At 34.7% G+C, this 19,751-nt stretch overlaps 2 protein-coding genes across 34 annotated transcripts; both read right to left on the minus strand.

Moving 5' to 3' along the window:
- Positions 1-410: 410 nt before the first annotated feature.
- LOC129900529 (ACT domain-containing protein ACR2) lies at positions 411-2,975 on the minus strand. Its single transcript, XM_055975523.1, has 7 exons — positions 2,905-2,975; positions 2,768-2,819; positions 2,537-2,651; positions 2,358-2,425; positions 1,352-2,053; positions 1,030-1,134; positions 411-935 (listed from the first exon to the last, which is right to left on the minus strand). Exons 1-7 carry the CDS (start codon positions 2,973-2,975, stop codon positions 576-578), a joined length of 1,473 nt encoding a protein of 490 aa, XP_055831498.1. The 3' UTR covers positions 411-575.
- Positions 2,976-10,653: 7,678 nt separating this feature from the next.
- On the minus strand, positions 10,654-17,700 carry LOC129899439 (uncharacterized). Of its 33 annotated transcripts, none has more exons than XR_008769515.1 (9): positions 17,271-17,697; positions 16,346-16,503; positions 15,466-15,482; positions 15,296-15,367; positions 14,740-15,219; positions 14,489-14,549; positions 12,842-12,914; positions 12,304-12,380; positions 10,654-10,911 (listed from the first exon to the last, which is right to left on the minus strand). XR_008769515.1 is itself a non-coding variant. In XM_055974406.1 (6 exons), the coding sequence occupies exons 1-5, from the start codon at positions 17,287-17,289 to the stop codon at positions 14,526-14,528; spliced, it is 321 nt and encodes a 106-aa protein (XP_055830381.1). In that variant the 5' UTR covers positions 17,290-17,697; the 3' UTR covers positions 10,654-10,911; positions 14,489-14,525. The 33 variants fall into 33 exon arrangements, 1 of the variants encoding a protein (XP_055830381.1); XR_008769513.1 differs by having other exon boundaries at positions 14,740-15,063; positions 15,172-15,367; XR_008769526.1 differs by having other exon boundaries at positions 12,304-12,372; positions 14,740-15,367; positions 17,271-17,699.
- Between the last annotated feature and the right edge of the window lie 2,051 nt (positions 17,701-19,751).

The following is a 19,751-nucleotide window of genomic DNA, read 5'->3' on the forward strand; positions in this document are numbered from 1 at the left end:
ACAAAATGGAAGCTTTGAAAACTAAAATGGAGACAAAAGGTGAAGAAGACGACTGTTGTGTGGGGGGGGAGAGGGGAGGGAGGTTACTTTTCTTTTTGGATTAAGAAATTATTATTTTCAAAATTATTAAAAAATTCTTTTAAGTTATTTGCAGTGTCAATGGAAGAAGGAAAAATATAATTTTTTTCAAAAAAGAAAAAACACCGATTGAGAAAGTGATAAACACTATTTTTTTTTTTGTCAAATCAATATTTTATATTTAATAGGTAGACATTTTGAATAAATTAAGTGTTCAAAAGATATACCTAAACAAAATATATGAACAACTATTCGTATGACTTAAACCTAAAAATAATATTTTTCAAAAATTTTGATTAACCAAATATAAAAACATTTAAAAATATCTTGGTAAAGGAAATTTTTCAGGTTTTATTCAAAGATAATATCCTTGGGGATGTCAAATTGAAATGTGCAAGAGTAGATTCAATCGACAAATTTACATATGTACAATAATGCCTATGTTCGACCCTAAACAAAATGCTAGGAATTTACATCATCTAATTTCTGAAGCACCACTAGATGGCAACGAAGTTGTGGGAGAGTTTTTCGAACTGAGATTTCATTAAATCTCCAAGAGAGCGAAAAGAGCTTCCACGTGTCATGGAGTTTGTGGTGGTTGAGGACGACGTTGTTGTTGTGGTTGTCTCGTTATTGACAGCAACATCAATTTCTCCCATCTCGGTCTTCATTGATTTGACAAACTTCATGTCAATATTATTACCAGAAATGTCTCTTAAGTAGAATATATTTCTTGCTCTCCCTCCTTCAGTAGCTATATCTGCTCTCACAACAGCTAGACCATTCTCCCTAAGAACCCGAGTAATATCAGAGAGCAATCCAACTCTGTTATTCGCACATAGCTCTAACCGGATTCCCTGTTACATAATATGATGATCAGAATGAAGTAGATTTAACTAAAGGTAAAATATGGCCAATTACTATGTACTAAGGTATTGAAGAAAACAAGACCTCACAAACTCTTCGTTCTATAGCAGCTTCCAAGCACTTTATCACTCTTTCTTTCTCACTCTCTGTGCTCATTGCATATCCATCAACATGCCTTATGAAATATTCCTGTCACATCAAAAAGTTCATCATTTAGTCCGCGTTTTGTCACAAAAACCAAGCACTTTCTACTTTATTTTTTTGAGCGAAACCCATTTCACCCTAAATAACTTTTGAACAAGCCTATTTTTGATCCGTCCAAATTCGACTCCTCGGCCTGCCCATTTGCCACTTATGTAGGCCAACATATATAAAGCTACATACATATATAGAAAAGAGTAGGTACCTGAAATGCATAACCTCCACGGGAATCAACGGAAGCATGAAAGATGACATATTGCATATCTGTAAGAGTGCAAACAGTATCAAACATGAGCCTCTTACGATCCTTGCACTGAATAGAAACTATAGAATACCCCTTCTCGTCACAATTCTCAATACACACACTCAACATTTTCTCTTCCTTATGATCATGATCACCATTCCTGTCAATTAATCTTGGAGACCCCATTCTTATAGACTTTGAAGGGCTTTCAAAATCACGAACAGATAACATAAGCTGATGTAGTCTACGTTCCACATCGGTCACCGTGCCTTGATCTCCTTCGGGATTAAGCCCATAAGCGGTTTTCACTTCTTGTTGTTTCACATTTTCTTCGTTTGTACTCCGAGAAGTTGTTGCTCGGAGCACTGTTGTGAGGTGATCCTCAATTGCTGCCAAACGATTGTGGTCGATAGGTGTGCCAGTAGACTCTTCTGAAATGTAAACAACACAAGCTAAACGTGCATTATGGCTCCATGCATGTGCTTCCACAACGTTGCAATGGAGATCAGCTAAGGCAGCTGATATCTCTGAAAATAGTCCTGGCCTGTCTCTTCCAGTCATTTCAATTGCTCTAGGTTCATAAGGAGATTCACATTTGAAAAAATTTCTACTTCCTGTATTTGTCTTTGATTTCTGTATTCCCTCCCTATTTGCACCAATTGCCTGGATGTTTAATTTCTTTCCATCAGTAACATACGTCTTAAATATAATAGGGAGGGAATACAAATTTAAGATTTTTAAATTTTAGTCAGTTTGAAAGTGCTCTTTAAATAATATGGTATTAATTAAACATATCAGGTGGAAAAATTAGAATTAAATAGTTGCCAAAATTAGAATTAAATAGTTGCCCAAAAAAGAAAAAGAAAAATTCTGTTTGGAATATCAGTATTTATTCGGAGATTTATTTTTCTATTATAGGCTAGTTCGGAAAGGATTTTAGTTTGGAACTTTTATGTATTATTGTTACCTGCTGAATATAGTTGACAACTCTTTGATTGGTTACTTTATTACCGAGGTCATCTTTGACATGGAAGACTGTGACAACAAGCATTAAAAAGGAACATATTAGATCCTATGTATTCATTGTAGGCTTAATTGGGATAATTATTTATTATTATTAATAACAGAAATGATGTGAATATTTACCATCCATGAACCATCCTGCATCTGAAGAAATATAGCCTTTCAGTATAATGAGATTCATATCTGTTAGCACTTGCACTACTTCCAGAAGGAGACCTTGCTTATTTACACTATCAATCTGCATATAACACGGATGCATGGGTACGTTTATCATAGCAAAAAATATTTTTATTGTAAATTAACAATTCATTGTTCATCTCAAAGAGAAATTTTGTAATATGAAGATTGTGTTACCTTCACTACTGTACAATTCTCTAGACTCTCATTGTCAATAGTAACTCGACATCTACAAATAACGCAAAATAAGTTAAACCTAACAGATTTTTTTTTTTCAAATAGATAATTTTGACAAGCTAATTTTGATCACTTACTTTGGGCCATTTATCCTCTCAGCTAGGCTATCAAAATCTGGATCAAAATAGGGAGAACAAACTCGGTTCATGCCTTCAAACGAAAAATTAGGTCAGGTCATATAAATTAATAACTATAAAAATAATTATATTGGTATCCAACAATAACAAAATGACGACAACAAATCATGTTGATGATAACAATGGGGCCAACAATAACAAATAAATAACAACTACGATAAATAAAAATAAACAACAACAATATAATCTAAGGATTCATTTGTTTTGACTAGAATTTTAGAAATCAGCTTCATAGGAAAAGGAATTTGATCCTTCTTTTCTTTTTCTCTTTTGCATATTTCTTTTCGTGTGATTTATAAAACTATATTGTATTCGACAATTTGTGTAAAAACACTCTTCAAATATGAACATATGACAAGAAGCATAAAATCTTCTAACGACGACTAACCTTCTAACTAAATAAAGAATAAAAGGAGGAGGAGAGAGATGACAATGAGAAGTCCAATCCCAATGTTTTTCAGAAGATTGGTAACATATTAATTTTTTATCAATGAAGCCCAAAAAACAAATTCTTGAAAAGGAAGAGATAAGGACGACATTAAATTTTGTTTGCTCTCTCTCGAAAAGAAGAATGGAAGAAAATATATACTATATAAAGAAAGCTAATTATCCCTTTTAAAAAAAATGTTTAAGACAGATCTACAAAGGGAGAGAGAGTGTGTGTAACCAAGGATGAATATAAAAAGTCATCTTTTTCGACAAGTCAATTATGTCGCTTTAGCCATCCACAAGTTCCTCCTGAATTTTTGGAAGACCTCCTTTTCCAAATAGGCTTTGCGACGATACAGCCCAACCAAGCATGCATGGGACTGACTTGTTAGTGCCGAGGCCAAGACCGTCATTAGGCATAACAACATTTTCTTTTACATAAATTTTGGATTATAGTACAACTTATCATTCCCTACATAGAATTTTAAATTACCATTTCCAAAGTACTACAGTTAGGTTGAAGTTCTAAAAAGAACTCCTTCCCTGTTATTTACCAGCACGCAACTTTGCTTCCTAGCTTCTAATGTTAGGGATATAGTTGATATTCCCTAAATTCAATCTCAACTATGATGATTTGAACCTATTTTGTAGATGTTGTTTGATATAAATATACAATATTTAAAATTCTTTCATCACATTTATTATCGAACTATTTGATTAATATGCCTTGCTTCAGTTTTGGGACTTGTCATCATGATGAAAATCATGATAATGAGAGTCACTTCTCTAATAACTTATAGAAAAGTTGTTCTTGATCGTAGAATCATTAATTAGGACATTAGTTATCCGATTAGATCAATGTGGTGGTATTTATTGGATAAAGATTAGTTGATCTCATTAACTAAACTAATGACCTACGTACATAGATGATGCATATGGAGATATGATGATTGAACCGACTCATTGGATAAATTCTAATTGTTAGAATTACCATGAATTGTCAGTGAGATATTATCTTGAAGAATGTGATGAAAGAGTTCCATTTGGCATGAGATATCATAGCAAATCACAAGTAATTATTTGTTATTCTTTGATATCGAACACTTAAGGCCCTACGACAATGATTGAAAGGATAATGGATATGATTAAATATTAGTAGAGTTAATGATTGATCAAAATGAAATTTGTCAACTCTTGGTTAATGAATTTAAGCTCTATGTTGTCATGAATTATAAAGACAGAGCTTAATTCGAAAATGCCGCCAACCAGATTGTGTCAACATCGGAGGCAAACCTTAGAGTCTAAAGGATTCAAGTTAAGTAGAACCAAAACAGAGTACTCGGGGTGCAAGTTCAGTGTCGTGACGTCTAAAATGGCGTAAAATTGAGGCTTCATACATAGGTCATTCAGAAGGAGGAAGTTTCAAGTATCTCGAGTCTATTATTCAATGAAATTTGGAGATTGATAATAATGTCTCACATCATACAGGTGCAAGATGGATGAAATGGAGACTCGTATTTGGAGTCCTGTGTTATAAGTGTCACTATTCGAAATCTCAGGTCATGATGACACATACTAACACCCCACCAGTAGATAAGCTTATCGTTTAGCCGGATCCAAAAGCAACGGGCTATCAGATGGATGAGAAATAAATGAAAAGCAAAGAACAAGATAACCAAATAAAAGAAAGAGATAGAGTCAAATATGCAAACAACATCCCCAAGACCTGATATCAGTTAATACTCAATCAACTAAACAAAAATAAGAGTACAAAGTAAACATAAATATACAGGCTAGTCTTAAATATAAAATAAAGACTAACCTAGCCAAATTAGAAGGAAAATGGTGATCCCGAATGTTATAAGCTCACCCCAAACTTCGAATTCCAAAGCTGCTCCACACGAGGCACATGTTAACGATGAGAACTTGTATTATGATCTACATGGTGCAGAAGTTTAGTATGAGTAGAAAATAAATGGTACTCAGTAGGCATAGGACGAGTGAGCTCCAACATAATGCAAGTATAAACAACATGTAGAAAGGGAAAATTTAATTCAAGCAGCTAAAGAAGAGATATCGCATGATAATACCTGTAAATAAAGACAAAGAAAAAGAAACAAGGGAACATATTGGAAACGCTAGCCCAACAATCTAATCACAACTAGATCACACTATGGAAGTCAACTAGACGAAGATATACGGACAGTAAACATTATTATTCACCATAACAACCCAAAGGCCAATCCAACTCTACCAAATTCGGGGAGTACCAACATCGATATGAGTCTAATCCACATACATAATCACCTACCAATTCAATATAAAGGTACACAATCATAATCAAATAACAGCCTAACCGGATCCATGTAAGTGTAATGTCCAAATTTTTGAGAAATTATTTTTTCGTGTGAAATAAATATTTTTCCTCCACCCTAGTGTTTTCATGATTTTTTGTGTTGTGGGGATATGTGGTGCGGTTTTTGATGCAATCATGTATGATTTTAGTGATTTGACACTTTGAGTGGTTTTTTTTTATTGAGATAGTTGACTTTGATCAACATTTTGAGATCCGAGTGTCGGATGAAAATTTCACCAGTTTTGTTGAATCCGTAGTGTCGAATTTTATCTAGTTGAGTGTTGATTTAGAGCCCCGGGATCATAGAATTCATTATGCAAATTTATGCTAAAAGTTGAGTTTTAGGCCTAAAAGGGGCCCGGGAGGGTAATTTCATTATAATGACCTTATTTTGAAAATTCGACGGTTTCATTGACTCCAAAATATTAAATTCAGTGTAGTAGCATATTCGATTTGTTTTTATCGGACCCTGAATGAATCTCGAGGGTCCGTTCGGAGACTTTTTCTAACGAGAGTTGTTATTTCTGGTGCAACCTCAATCCTTCTCCGTGATCGTCATGGTCGGGCCTGCATTCACAAAGGGACCTCTTTAAGAGCTTCGTGAACGCACGATCGTGACATGAGGCTCGCGTTCGAAATGAAGGTTCCCTATGTGCTCCATGTTCGCCGCTATGAGCCTGCATTCGTGGAGAGCTATCTCAATGTGCTTCGCGATTGTGGAGGCAAGTTTTTCCTAAATAGTGTTACTTCAGGAAATTAGCCCATTTTTCACTTTCCACCATTTTCAAATATTGGGAGCTTGAGGGAGATGATTCTTGTAAAGAGTTTTAGGGAAATTCATCTGGGTAAGTCTATTTTTCATTCCGAAATTATTTTCTATCAATTTTATCTTCTGAAATCATTTCTAAGTCAAGATTTCAAATGGATTTTAGGGTTTTTCCCAAGTTTCAAAATTTGGTTTTCTTTGATTTCAAACCCGATTCTTGCTCAATTTTAATGGGCTTGTTAATTACAAACTCCCCTTGATGTGTAGAATATAAATTTTAAATAAAATTCCAGTTGTACCCTTTCTGTTTCCGAGGTATTTTTCGAAGATTTTGACCCCGATTTTAAAACCTTATAATATGGGTATCGTTGGACTCCTTTTGATGAACTCTTTCCATTCTCGATAGGTGGCAATCATTTTAGAGTCGATGTTTGTGAGTAGATATCGGTTAGAGTGTTCTCATGAAGTTTCAGCATTCAAGGTAGGTTTGACTATCCTTCTTTGAGACTGGAATTGAGTAATTATTCATTCATATGCTATAAACTTTGGGATGGGGTCATAATGTGAATTGGGACTGTTGATTATATTGTGATGCCCTTGTGGAGGCTTGATTATATTGTATTGCCCGTGTAAGGGCTTATTTGTGTGGTTTAGTCCGTGTGGGAGCCTTATTTGCTATTCTATTTACTTTGAGAACACGTAATTCATGATTTGCGAGAGACGCTTGTAATACTATTTGACATGTAATGCCTGTGTGAGGGGTTGAGTTGAGGGTTTTGATCACGCTTGAGTAATGAAACGTTTTCAAAAAGGTTGAACTCTTATTTCAATGTATCTCCTTTCCATTACAATCTATTTGAGGGTGTATATCATGTTTATGTTGAGCTTTGAGAACTATTAAACTTGTATTATATGTTGAGTTGAATATTCCCTCCATGTCATATGTGTTGTGATTCATTCATCCTCATTCATCATATCATTGATCTTGGGAAGTTGAGAACTGTTGAAATTCTTTTTGAGAAAGAAAATGAGACATCTTTTTATATCCTTGACCACGAGCTAGATGCCAAGTTGATGAGATATTGAGATTGTGATTTGGTATATGGACTGCAAGTCCTCCATGAGTCCTTGTCTGAAATCCTTAACTTGAAAGGTTATACGACAGGTTGTGCGACAACCTTGATTCCACCATACCACCACATCATTGCATCATCTCATTGTGTTGCTCTTTGAATTATTTGACTTATCTGATCACATGTAATATTGACTTATCTCTATATGTTTACTTTACTTGTGTCATTCTATATAAATTAGCGACATGATGTCGGAGTAAGACTTTTATGTATACAAGTGGAAGTGTTCCTTAGTTTATTTCATAAGTTTTATTAATTCATTATACTCAGTCGGTCAAATCTACCGAGTACATGTGGATTGTACTTACTCCTACTTCTGTGTCCCTTTTGATGCAGATCCTAGTCAGGGTATTCCACACAACAACTAATTTTCTCTAGCGGATAGTGTCGTACCGGATTAGTGGTGAGATCTTATGATCCAGATTGCCATTAGTTCCATTTTTTGTTTTCAGTCTTTACTATTATTCGAAGACTTATAATGTATATTAGATTTGATTATCGTACTAGATGCTCTTTACACTTATGACACCAGATATTGAGATATTTTTCTTCATTATTCATCTTTTCATTTCTTTGGTGGTCCGACTTCCCCTTTGGGAGCCTCGTATGAGATTTATTATTAGGCTTACACATCAGGTTGGGTTTCAGAATGTGTGTCATTATGACCTCGATTTTTGGATCATTGCAGTAAGCCCGAAAGGTACAAAGCCGCAAACATATGCAAACAATAGCCAATTATACTTGTGATAGGCGATGCATATGCATGCAAGTAATGCAATAGAAATCTATAGTGTCATCCATAACAGCTGCCCATGAAACAAAGTATATACACCTACCCCTTCCTTCGACACGTAGGTAAGGACCGTTCAGCCCCCTCCCCCTGTTTAGTGGGTCACACAAACGGAGGGATCCATAAGGGAAGGGGAAGTCTGTATAGATATGTCTTTTCCCGAAACAGGACTTACATAATTTATCGTTCTGCTCCATCATGGTACCGAAGATACATGTGAGACCATACTAGTATAGAAAAGGCTAGAAATATCCTCGATCGATCAGCAAGTAGTAAGAAAAAGGTCAGCAATTTGCTCGATCGATCAATCATGTAGTAAGCACATCCTGGATGCCTCTTTATTTCCAAAAACCATTTATCAAGTAGTAAAAGTGGTACGACTCCCCATCAAATCAGTTTTTAAGAGTAAGAGTGAAATCAGTCTTTCTCAAAAATAGTAGCAAAAATTCAATGCATGAACTGAGTTTGTACCACAAAACACGTGAAAACGAGTTTTAATGTAATGCATGCCATCAACCACTATCCAAACAATAGTAGCTAAACAATTAGATTACATTACAAACATTATCCTGCTCTATGAGCGTAGAAAATTGACCCGGAATTCAGCTGGTCCTCGACCAAGTCCTCGGACCCAACAATATACATCAACTTATACAATAATAATAGCATAACATGCTCACCCATAACGCAAGAAATGAAGAAATCAAAGAAGATTTCAATAATCAACAGAGGGAGATAACTCAAGGATAAATGTCTTACCCCACACATATTCCTCAACCAATAACCAAACACAACTAAGCCATCCTATCACTATCACAACATAGACTAAGGCCTCAAGAATTAATTCTAGAGAGGATTACTACACCAACTATGCCAACAACAAGGCACTACCAACCTAAGCTAAGGATCTCGCCACCCAAGGTGTAACACCCTCGGTATTTTCGATTATCCTTCACCTCAAATCAAAGTCTTACAAGCCTATATTTGAGAATTTTATTGTAGCACTACACACATTTTGATAACATCGTATTTTAATTAAAATTTAATAAAAATATATTTTTATTGCCTTCCAAATAAATGTCATGAATATTTGTAAAAAATTCTTTTGTTACGGTATACTTGCATATGTATTTATTTTTATAAGAGTTTTATAATTTATTAATATTTTAATGGAGATATAAAGTATAGATATTCAATAGATTATTATTATTATTATTATATAATATAGACTTTATTCAAAATAATATTTTATTAATTATGTAATATTCTAAACGTTATATATATATATATATATATATATATATATACACACACTAGATGAGATGTCCGTGATATGCATGGGCCCAACATAACACCTATTCTTTCAAATTTTGAAGGTAATCATTAAGCCACACAAAGGAAATATAGGCAATCATTCGGTAACAATATTACAAAACTGGTGAAATATTATGAGTTTGTATTATGAAATGTACATTTTAATTATTTTCGCACAAATTTGCTACTCAACCAAAAACGTATTCAACTTTAAATCTAGGTAATCCTAATAATCATTCTTGCAACGAAAAAGAATTGCATCAAAGAATCTAAGTCATTAAATAGTTAAAAAAAAGAAGCAGCAGAACAAACTTTAAACACACCCATTTGGTTTCTTTGATCAATCAAGCATTAGTTTGCTTAGAACTTTCATTAAACACTTCACCTTTAAATCCTCAAGTCAAAAGAAGTAGAATAAACTGATTAAACCAAACTTATAACCATAGAAGAATACAAATTTAAATTCTTTATTTGAATAGATAACTCGAGATTTAAAATAAAAGCAAGAGTCAAGACATTACAAATAAAAAACTAACCACATTATGAGTATGGTCATGAAGAAGACAATGGTAGAAGATTTTAATTTATCTATTTTGCTAATGTCATAAAGAAATACAGTGAAGAAGACATATTCAAAGGAGGCAGAGAAGTTTTTGAACCCCAAAATTGTCAGCAACAGCTATACACACTGCCTCTAGAGAGAGTAAAGAAACCACTGCTTCAATCAAAATGAGGAAGGAAAGAACTAATGTCACGATCCGATCTATCAGGTCATGATGGCGCCTATTATGACTCACCAGTAGGCAAGTCGATCCATATTCCGAAACGATGAGTAATGGAATGTCAGGAAAGAAGACCAACCATACAACTAAAAACACAAATGAAATAACAAGAACATAACTGAACGACGGAAGCTAAGAAACATATATACAAATAAAAATATTCTCTCAAAACCTGGAAGTCACAAGTACATAGCTACTACAAAAAGAGTACAAGTCCCAAAAGTGGACCACAAAAATAGGGATGTGTCAAAAAGTAAAAGACAGGCAAAATATATGTACAGAGGGAGATAGAAAACTCCATAACGCTATGTGCTCACCCTCGACTCCTATCAAGACAGCAGTTGGCTCGAATCAACGCTGGTAGCTAGTACTTGGACCTGCATCACGAAAAAAGATACAGAGTGTAGTATGAGTACCAAAACAACAGGTAACCAATAGACATTATAGGCCGAATAAGCACGATAAGCAAAAGTAAACTAAAATGCAAGAAAGTGACCAAGACCTAAGACAAGACAAGAAGTAAATGTAGATATGTACACGAGCGTACTCAACACACAAAGAGAAGTAGAATAGCTAACTAAATTCACCGAACTCCTATAAATACGAGGGGTACGCTTGTGCACAGGTCTAAGAGTAATAACCTGAACAGACTTCCATAAGCCTAATAGGAGCATAGATAGTTAAAGTAAAATGAGAGAATCCGATGGAGTTCCAACAATACCACAACCTTCTGCAGACTTGAATCGAATCATTCTTTAAGATTGAAGCTTTAACCAAAGTTGAACATAGTTAAGGACTTGAACCGAAGATTCATTAGAGAATCAGGAACCCAAATCGAGATTTGGAAACAACCACTGACTTGAACCGGGTGATAGATAATCGTGGATATGAACCACGTGTAAGCTAGACCACAGACTTGAACCAGGTAACAGTAGCTAAGGAGTCAAACCAAAGTGAGTAAAGAGCGACTAACTTGAACCAAGGTTGCATAAAGGCAGTCGGCTTGAACCACAGCTAAGTAAAGAGAGATGGACGTGAACTGAGGCGATAATAAAAGTGGTGGGATTGAACCACGACTAAATAAGGAGCGATAGTCTTGAACCAAGGCTATAATAACAAGGCATGGGCTTGAACCCCGCCGATGGAGTGAAATGGGGACTCGGACCACAAACAGAGGTAAATCGGTCTGAATTAGGATCAGCGGCCAACCAAGCATCATATGGAGAACCCCCAAACCGAGCGCCAATAATGAATTACTCCAGCCCAATCCACATCCAACCAGAATCATCGAAACGACTTTTAGAATCAGGACCCAAGCAATACAAGACTGATGATATAGAATAGGGCATTATTGAGGTAAGGTCTCAAAGCTTTGTTACTGCCTAGCTAAAGCTCAAACTATTAGACTCAAGTCTGCTATATCAACCTACAGGGAGCTAAGTTGTTCAAAACAACATCTTGGAGGAGTTCTAAGGCCCAAGGGCACCAAAATTGCGCAATTCTAAGGCAACACTAGTTTAAGCCTAGACTAAGGCCAAACATGCTTCCAACATATATAAACCAAAGGCACATCACACATCATAAGGTAGGGGTAATCAACAATAACAGGAGTCATGCCTTATCCATTCGAAACTTTTCCCAAAATAACACCTAGGATGTGAATTCTAGTAATTTAGCATACTCGATATACAAACCCTCCCAAGCTCATACAATTCGATATATAAGTGCTCAAACATGCTCAGTCTAAAGGGAGGAAAATCATAGCCTACCTGTAGGCTGACCCCTCGGGCTCCAACTCATAGAATTTGAGCTTTGCCTTTTCGAACAGCCTCAAAATACTGTCATGCTATCAAAAACAGAATCAGAACGTTGTTACGACTGTTTAGACATTAATTTTATAATTTTTAGAGACGGACCAATTTCGGGGTCCAATACGGGAAATGTGGGACTCGCATTCAGAATTCTAAAATTGACCCCAAAAACTAATCCAAAATAGCACCGCAAGCTAAAATCAAAGTGAAACACATTCCGAGTTGGGAAACAATACAAAACGAGCATGCAATGTAATTCTCACATTTCAAGCCAAAAGAAACAACTATGGCAGCATCAATAAACAGCAATTAGTCAAAGCACGAAGCTCCCAGAACCCAAACCAAGTATACTACGATGTTCCTTATGGAAAAACCCACAATTTAGCCTCAAGAATCATTGAAAACGGAGCTAAGATGACTAAGAAACAATCCTCCAAAATCCGTTAAAATTCCAACTCAAAAATAATACTGGCAGCATCTAGATTAGGGAATTTACCTCACACGAAGCTCCTAATCAAGTTTCCAAGCTCATCAATGAATTCTCCATGCAATTTCCTTGAACTTAGACCCTTGAATCGCCAAAATTGAGTTTATATAGACTAAGAAATAAATTCTCAAAGTTCTTCAAAACATTCACTCTAAAAATGGACAATGCAGCAACTAGAATCAAGATTTTACCTCAATCAAATGCACCAAATCAGATTTTGAGCTCCCTAATGTGTTCTCCTCAAAAAGTCTCACAAATTTGCCATTTTAATCACCTAATTTAGAGCTCTATGGCTCAAGATATGGGGTCTTGAAGTTGGAGAAAAAAAAAATCCAAAAGTAGGGTTTTTATGCTTGCACCAGCAGTCACTGTTGCACCCTCATTTTGGCACAGTCCAAAAATCTCCGATAGGATGCTCGGAATTCATTCAGAATCCCGTGCTGCAAACGAGATAATCTACCCCACCAAATTCAACATTCCAGACTCAATGATACATTCGAAATTCCCATACGAGGTGATTTTAATGAAAAATGGATCCCACACCTAAGTGCTATTTTAAGCCAAATTCTACAACGGGCATCGAGATTAGATCGAAAGCCTCAGAAAGTGAATGAAGGATCGTTATACACCAAACTCAACATTCCAAAACTAACTACGCTGTCAGAATTTTCATCCGAGCACTTTTTTCAAGAATGTTGACCAAAGTCAACCATAGGCTAACTTTCAAAGTCAAAAGCGTCAAATGACCCCATACTCGTACCGATTGTCTTGATACTCATGCTAATCATGATTTTAGCTTAATTTGGTCATTTCAAAGCTGATGGAACCATCAGAATTCAAATTCGAGGTCTCTTTAACCCGGAAAAAGTCCCAACTAAACCAACTTATGCCTTGAAAATACCAAAACAGGCTCGGAACCTTTAAAAATTCAACCAATACTCTTTCTAGACCAAAAATCATCCCCCGAATCCAACGAAGTCATCAGAATTCCATACCAAGCATCAGAACTCCAAAAGATGACCAAAGTCAAACCTTGACCGAAATTTCCTCATATTCGTTACAAGTCCAAAATTGATTATGTAAACTCTCCTAAATCAATTTCTACATTTTGGAGTTACTGGGATCGATGGGATTTTATTTGGAGACCCGTAGCTACGGTTGACGACAAATACCACTTTTGAACACTTAAAGCTTATGAAAACTCAAAATTTCCAAAGAATTAACTTTTTATATGATTTTCTAAAAATCAACACCCGGTACTAATAAAAAATGACTCAAGGCCACTAAAGGGATGGGTAAAATGGTTATTTTATGAAAAATTCCAAAAATAACCTTTAGGGTCATTACAACTAAATTACCAAAGCTTCATTAGAAAGCTATATTTGGGAAGTGGTGTAGCCTGGAGAAGAAGGACTAAAATTAAATTTAGATTATATACAGGTGATAAGTAGAGCTGTGAGTAAAGTTTTTCATATCTTTTGGCAAATCATTAGAGGGAGAAGTTCTCAAAGTGTCCTCATATGTGGGAGCTTGAATTGAGTATGAATCAAGCAAAGCTTTCAAAATATTACTGCACTCAAGATGTCATTCTTGGATGACATATGTTCACCATGTGAATTAACTGGAACTTCAAATGACTAAATTAGTAGAGCTAACCTTGAGAATTGTCTCTTCCTTCCATATCTTAATGTCTTTAAAAAATGATCTTGATGAAGTCCTTATTACCAAAACAATAACAGAAAATTAGAGCTTCTAAGGCAATGATGTTAGTCTAACAAAAACAATAGATTAACAACTACATATTCAAATCTAGAATTAGAAAGCACTTTTGATTACGAAAATGATCAGTAACTGATAAAACTAATCATGGTTAGTGATAAGTAATAGTTAGATATTATTATTTATACCCATGAAGAGGATGATGATGAGGATAGTGATGAGCCAGTAGCGGAAAACAATACATTGAGAGAAATACCAAGTGTGATGCCTAACATGAGTATAGGCTGAAACAATAGAGCCAAATCATAATTAAGTATAATTGCTTCTCTGCATGGATGTAGTATCCTTAAATTATACCAAACTGATGATGTTGATTCCTCCATTATCATGCCTGTAAAAATGGAAATCAACTTTCCAACATAATAAATGATACTATAAATTCTTCTAATGCCGCTCTCTTCAAGGATACAAAAATGTGTAATCTTCATAATTTTGATGATTCAAAATTAGAACTGGAAGACAAAATGAAAGTGATGAGACGATGAACATCTAAATCGAGCAACATATTTTCATAGTACTCTGGTGGAATAATTGCAAAATGATTGAGCTTGCCTCTCTACCTGAAAATTCTCATTGAGATAAATATGCAAGGAGTCTGAGCAGGAAACCTAAATCCAAAAATATGTGGCACAGAAGAGTTAATAAGAACTATAAGTATAGTTGAGATTATCTCTAGATGAGAACCTTTTTAGCTGCTAGTGTATGAACAAAATAAGAGAACTTGGTCAATGAAAACTCTCCATTTTCATTATAGTCCTGCAAAAAGAGAGAATTCTGAAATTTTAGTCATCTTGATATCTCATTCTCATTACCCATCGTATTTGAGTATCAAATGAATCAGATAAGAAAATTACCTGAAAATATTACAATGCTAGAATTACCATGAAAAATTTGCAGTGTACATGCAACAAATAAATCATTCTTCAATACAATACCACGAGGTATAAATTAAGGGACACAAAAACTATACGATAACTCTCAAGAGTAACTGAAGAGTAAAACAAATACAAACATCCAACCTACTGAATTGACAAGTTAATTACATAAATTGGTCACATCTTGTTAAGGCATGTTAAAGACGTGGTATTTCTTCACATAGACTGAGAAGCTATCTAAAAAGAGGAAATAGAGACCCATGACAACCATCACCATGCTACTAATCATGTCTCTAAGAAGCTGGGAAAATAATCTTGTGAGCTGCACCTTTTGCTACTTCTACTTCCACATAGGAAAGTGGATACCATCAAATATGTTGATCTCATTGGAACTTATTAGACAACCAACATCTTATTAAAATTTTATAGCATCCAATGTTTATATCAAATTAATAAATGCAAGATGCAATACGTGTGTCCATCTGAAGCTTAAGATCTGATGAACAGAATTATCCAATTCAACTACTCATGTCAGTGAAAGGTAACAAAGGTGAAAATTTACTGCATATCCTATCATTAGCATTTATTGAAGAAATTCTTAACCAGATCATAGGCATAAAACTTCAAAGTTGAAGTTTTCTCCAGTTCTAATTGCTGCTATCAAATAAGATATAATGTATTGGTAATTACCCATTCACGAAGATTTCTAATGATTTCTTGAAGGGAAGTGGTCTTTCTAAATTTACCAAGTGACCCTCCTGTCATCCGAGACATAATAGAGCTAGAAAGGTTTTCCACCAACACAGATATTAGTAATCTTCTTATCTATTATGAAATGCAAAATGAAAAAAATGCTTACATTTGGAAAGAGTAGCAACAGGCTTGATATCAAATCTAAGAAGCAAAGTAAGCATAGGGACAAAAATGTCATCCCCACCAACACCATCCACATTACTACAAGCTGACCCCAAACTTCTATCATAGTTGCCAAAACAATCCTCCAACTAAACTCCAGTCCTACAAACATCATCACCAACAGAAACAAGAAAAAACACCAAAAAAAAACACCATTTAAGGTAAAATTCAAGAAAAACCATAAATGAAACACCATTTAAGATAAACTCAAGTAAAAACTAAACACCAACTCATGAACAATTTTTTGCTTCATATCTATACACCACATGAGAACAAATGAACAATGAAAATCATAAAAACAAAAAACAAACACCATTTAAGGTAAACTTATGAACACTTTTTTGGTCCATATCTACATACCACATGAGAACAAATTGATAAAAGAAAAATCATAAAAACAAAAAAAACAAATACCATTAGAGGTAAGCTCAACATCCATATTTGCTACATATCTCTACAACACATGTAACAAAGGAAAATCAAGCAAAAGCTTGTTCAGCACTTTCATCAGACACTTCATGTGCAAGTTGAAACCATTATAATTGTATCCAATAAATCAAACTATCAGGCTCAAAACAAAGCAATCACTTAAAAAAAGCTATGAGAACTCAAACAAAAGATAAATCGAGGACAACTGACAAAAAAAAGATTGATCAGGTTTAAAAATATCACAGAAAAATACACAAAGGAAGACAATCTAGTAGAGAAAATCAAGCAAAAGCTTCTTCAACACTTTCATCAAACACTTCATGTGCAAGTTGAAACCATCATAATTGTATCCAGTTAATCAAACTACCAGACCCAATAATAAAGCAATCACTTAAGAAAAGCTACAAATGATAAACTCAGAAGATAAATGAAATACATACCGGCATGGAGATGAAGCATCGACGAGTAAAATCAATGTGTTTATGGCGTCCCTATCAATAACCAAAGCAGGGCACCGCTTGAACCAAAAGAAGGCCAAATATTGACTAAATTACTCCTGTGAGGAAGCAAGCATGTCGACCAGAAGCAACTTGCTTTGAGCCACTTCTATATAGTAGCTATATATGTGTGTGTGTTTGTTTTCAATGGGTTTTCTTGTGGAACTAGTTACAATAGCAAGCTAAGTACTTTCTTTACATTGACTGCGCAACCTCTTCTGAACCGGAACAAGAAAGAGCTCCTCAACTTAAGGCAAAAGTAAAAGTTCTCAATGGGTTTTCTTATGGAACTAGTTTGAGAGGTATTGTACCTTACATATATATACATATATCACGTTGAGGATAAAGTTTGTGACAAAATGTTTTTGTCCTATATTTGTTTCTCAAGTTGAGGAAAATTATTGGAAAAAATTGATTTATCACTTTAGTTGACGACCAAAGGAAATGATTGTCGACATCAAGTTATTTAAGTCCGAAAGTAAGGTATGTTAAAGGAAATTTCTTTTTTAATATTGCACGAATTCTAAGAATTTCAAATTATTAAATTAGTCATTTTTACTATTTTATTGCTAGTAAGACCTTCTGTGAAGGACATTGGGATGTCAGCTCAATTTATTCCTTGATTTAATCATGTCGTTATCTCACTTGTAGTGTTGTGAAGTATATTTGATGGTTAAAGTTATTTTTCATCAAGTTTCTTATTCTTATGTCTATTACCAAGCTATTGTCCTAAGAATGAAGAATGAAGATGAAATCTTGGAGAATTATATTGTTGTATCTAAGGGGGTTGTTAAGACATTCTTTTCCATTAGAAGCTTTTATAAAAATATTTTTTTAAATGATATTAATACTAAATCTTGTACTCTATTCGTTTAGTTATATACTTGTTGACAACCTTATTTCTTAAAGGGTCATACTATTACTAGTTTGGAGTCTTTATAATAAATCAAGTTAAGCATGTATGTCTCCTTTTGAGTTTCTAAATGACTAAGTTGCTAAGTTGAAGTCGAGTCAAGAGCTTCGAGTCTATTATGAGTTTTATAGGCTTGAATGGTTGTAAGAAAGTTAACAAAGTCACAAGGAGATTCCTTAATCACTTTAATATATGCATGAACATCCTCAAATTTAAGTTATATTTCTAAAGTCGAGTAAAGTGTTCAAGTTTATTCTAAAAGCCTATGAGGTTCTATGAGGCATTTACATATTATACGAAAGTGATTACAAGATAATGAGAATAAGAGTACGAAAGCGCCAAGATTGTCTAAGTTTTTGTTATGGCATACTATGTGCATTCAAAGTTTATATCATACATGGCAGGTTATGCATAGAATCCAAGATATAATCAGAGGGAAGGGGGCCTATTTTCCCAGAAGACTATACATACTGTACAGATTGCTACAAGTTGGCAATATGATACCGGTTAGATAAAGAAAGAGATCACCATAGCTAGCATTTAGTTGGGTATGTCATGCATTTGCATCTATATATATGTATTCTCTACATATGATTATACGAGCATACCATGCATATTTGATTAGTATGAGATCAGATGTCACCCATAAAGGCTATTAGAGTTTCAATTTAGGTGGTATCTCTATTAATCTTTTTATCGCAACTATTTATGATTCTAGTTTCCACCTTACATACCAGTACATTTTCATTCGTACTAACGTCCAATTGCCAAAGGATGCTGCATGCCATGTTACAGGTTCAGATAGAGGTATTGATCGGCCTTTGCAATAGGGGTGATGTCTCAACTGAGGATTGGTATGTTGCATTCTTCGTGGAGTTGTTGATTGTTTGTAGGTCTTGAAAATTTGAGTTTTGTATCTAGTTAGTGGTATTGTAAGAGAAATTTCCCAACCATATGAGTAGTAGTATTCATAAAGACTTATGGACATACATTGTTAGGTTTCATCAGCTTCCATTTATAGCCTTGTTGGCTTATTAAGATTTTAGTTGCAATCTTGTCAGCTTGCTAGTTCCTTATCAATTAAGTTGGTCTTATCGATTCTTTTATTATGTCATCAATATTGTTGTGACATTGTCGATCTAGTTATCTTAGTTTAGTTATTGATCATGATGGCATTGTCAGCCCTTGTTGTTTCTTTTTTATTATGTTTCAATGGCTAGCTCGACTGAATAACGTACTGGGTGACAGTTGCACCTCCCCTAGTTTGGAGCATGACACAAGGCTAGCCAAAAGCTCATACGGAAATCAACAAATGAAATAAGGGAATGAGTCCTAAATCTAAAAAATATGATCCTAATTTACATTCAATTCATACTGCACATCATCTAATAGAGCACAATCAAGAAGGGTAGATCATAGCCTACCTCGAAGTCGGACATGCACGCTCTTAATTCACTGAACTGGAGCTTTTCCCTTCCAAATAGCCTCCAGTCACTCCCATTCTATCAAAA

This window comes from Solanum dulcamara, chromosome 8, assembly GCF_947179165.1.
Source record: "Solanum dulcamara chromosome 8, daSolDulc1.2, whole genome shotgun sequence".
NCBI classification, from domain to species: domain Eukaryota; kingdom Viridiplantae; phylum Streptophyta; class Magnoliopsida; order Solanales; family Solanaceae; genus Solanum; species Solanum dulcamara.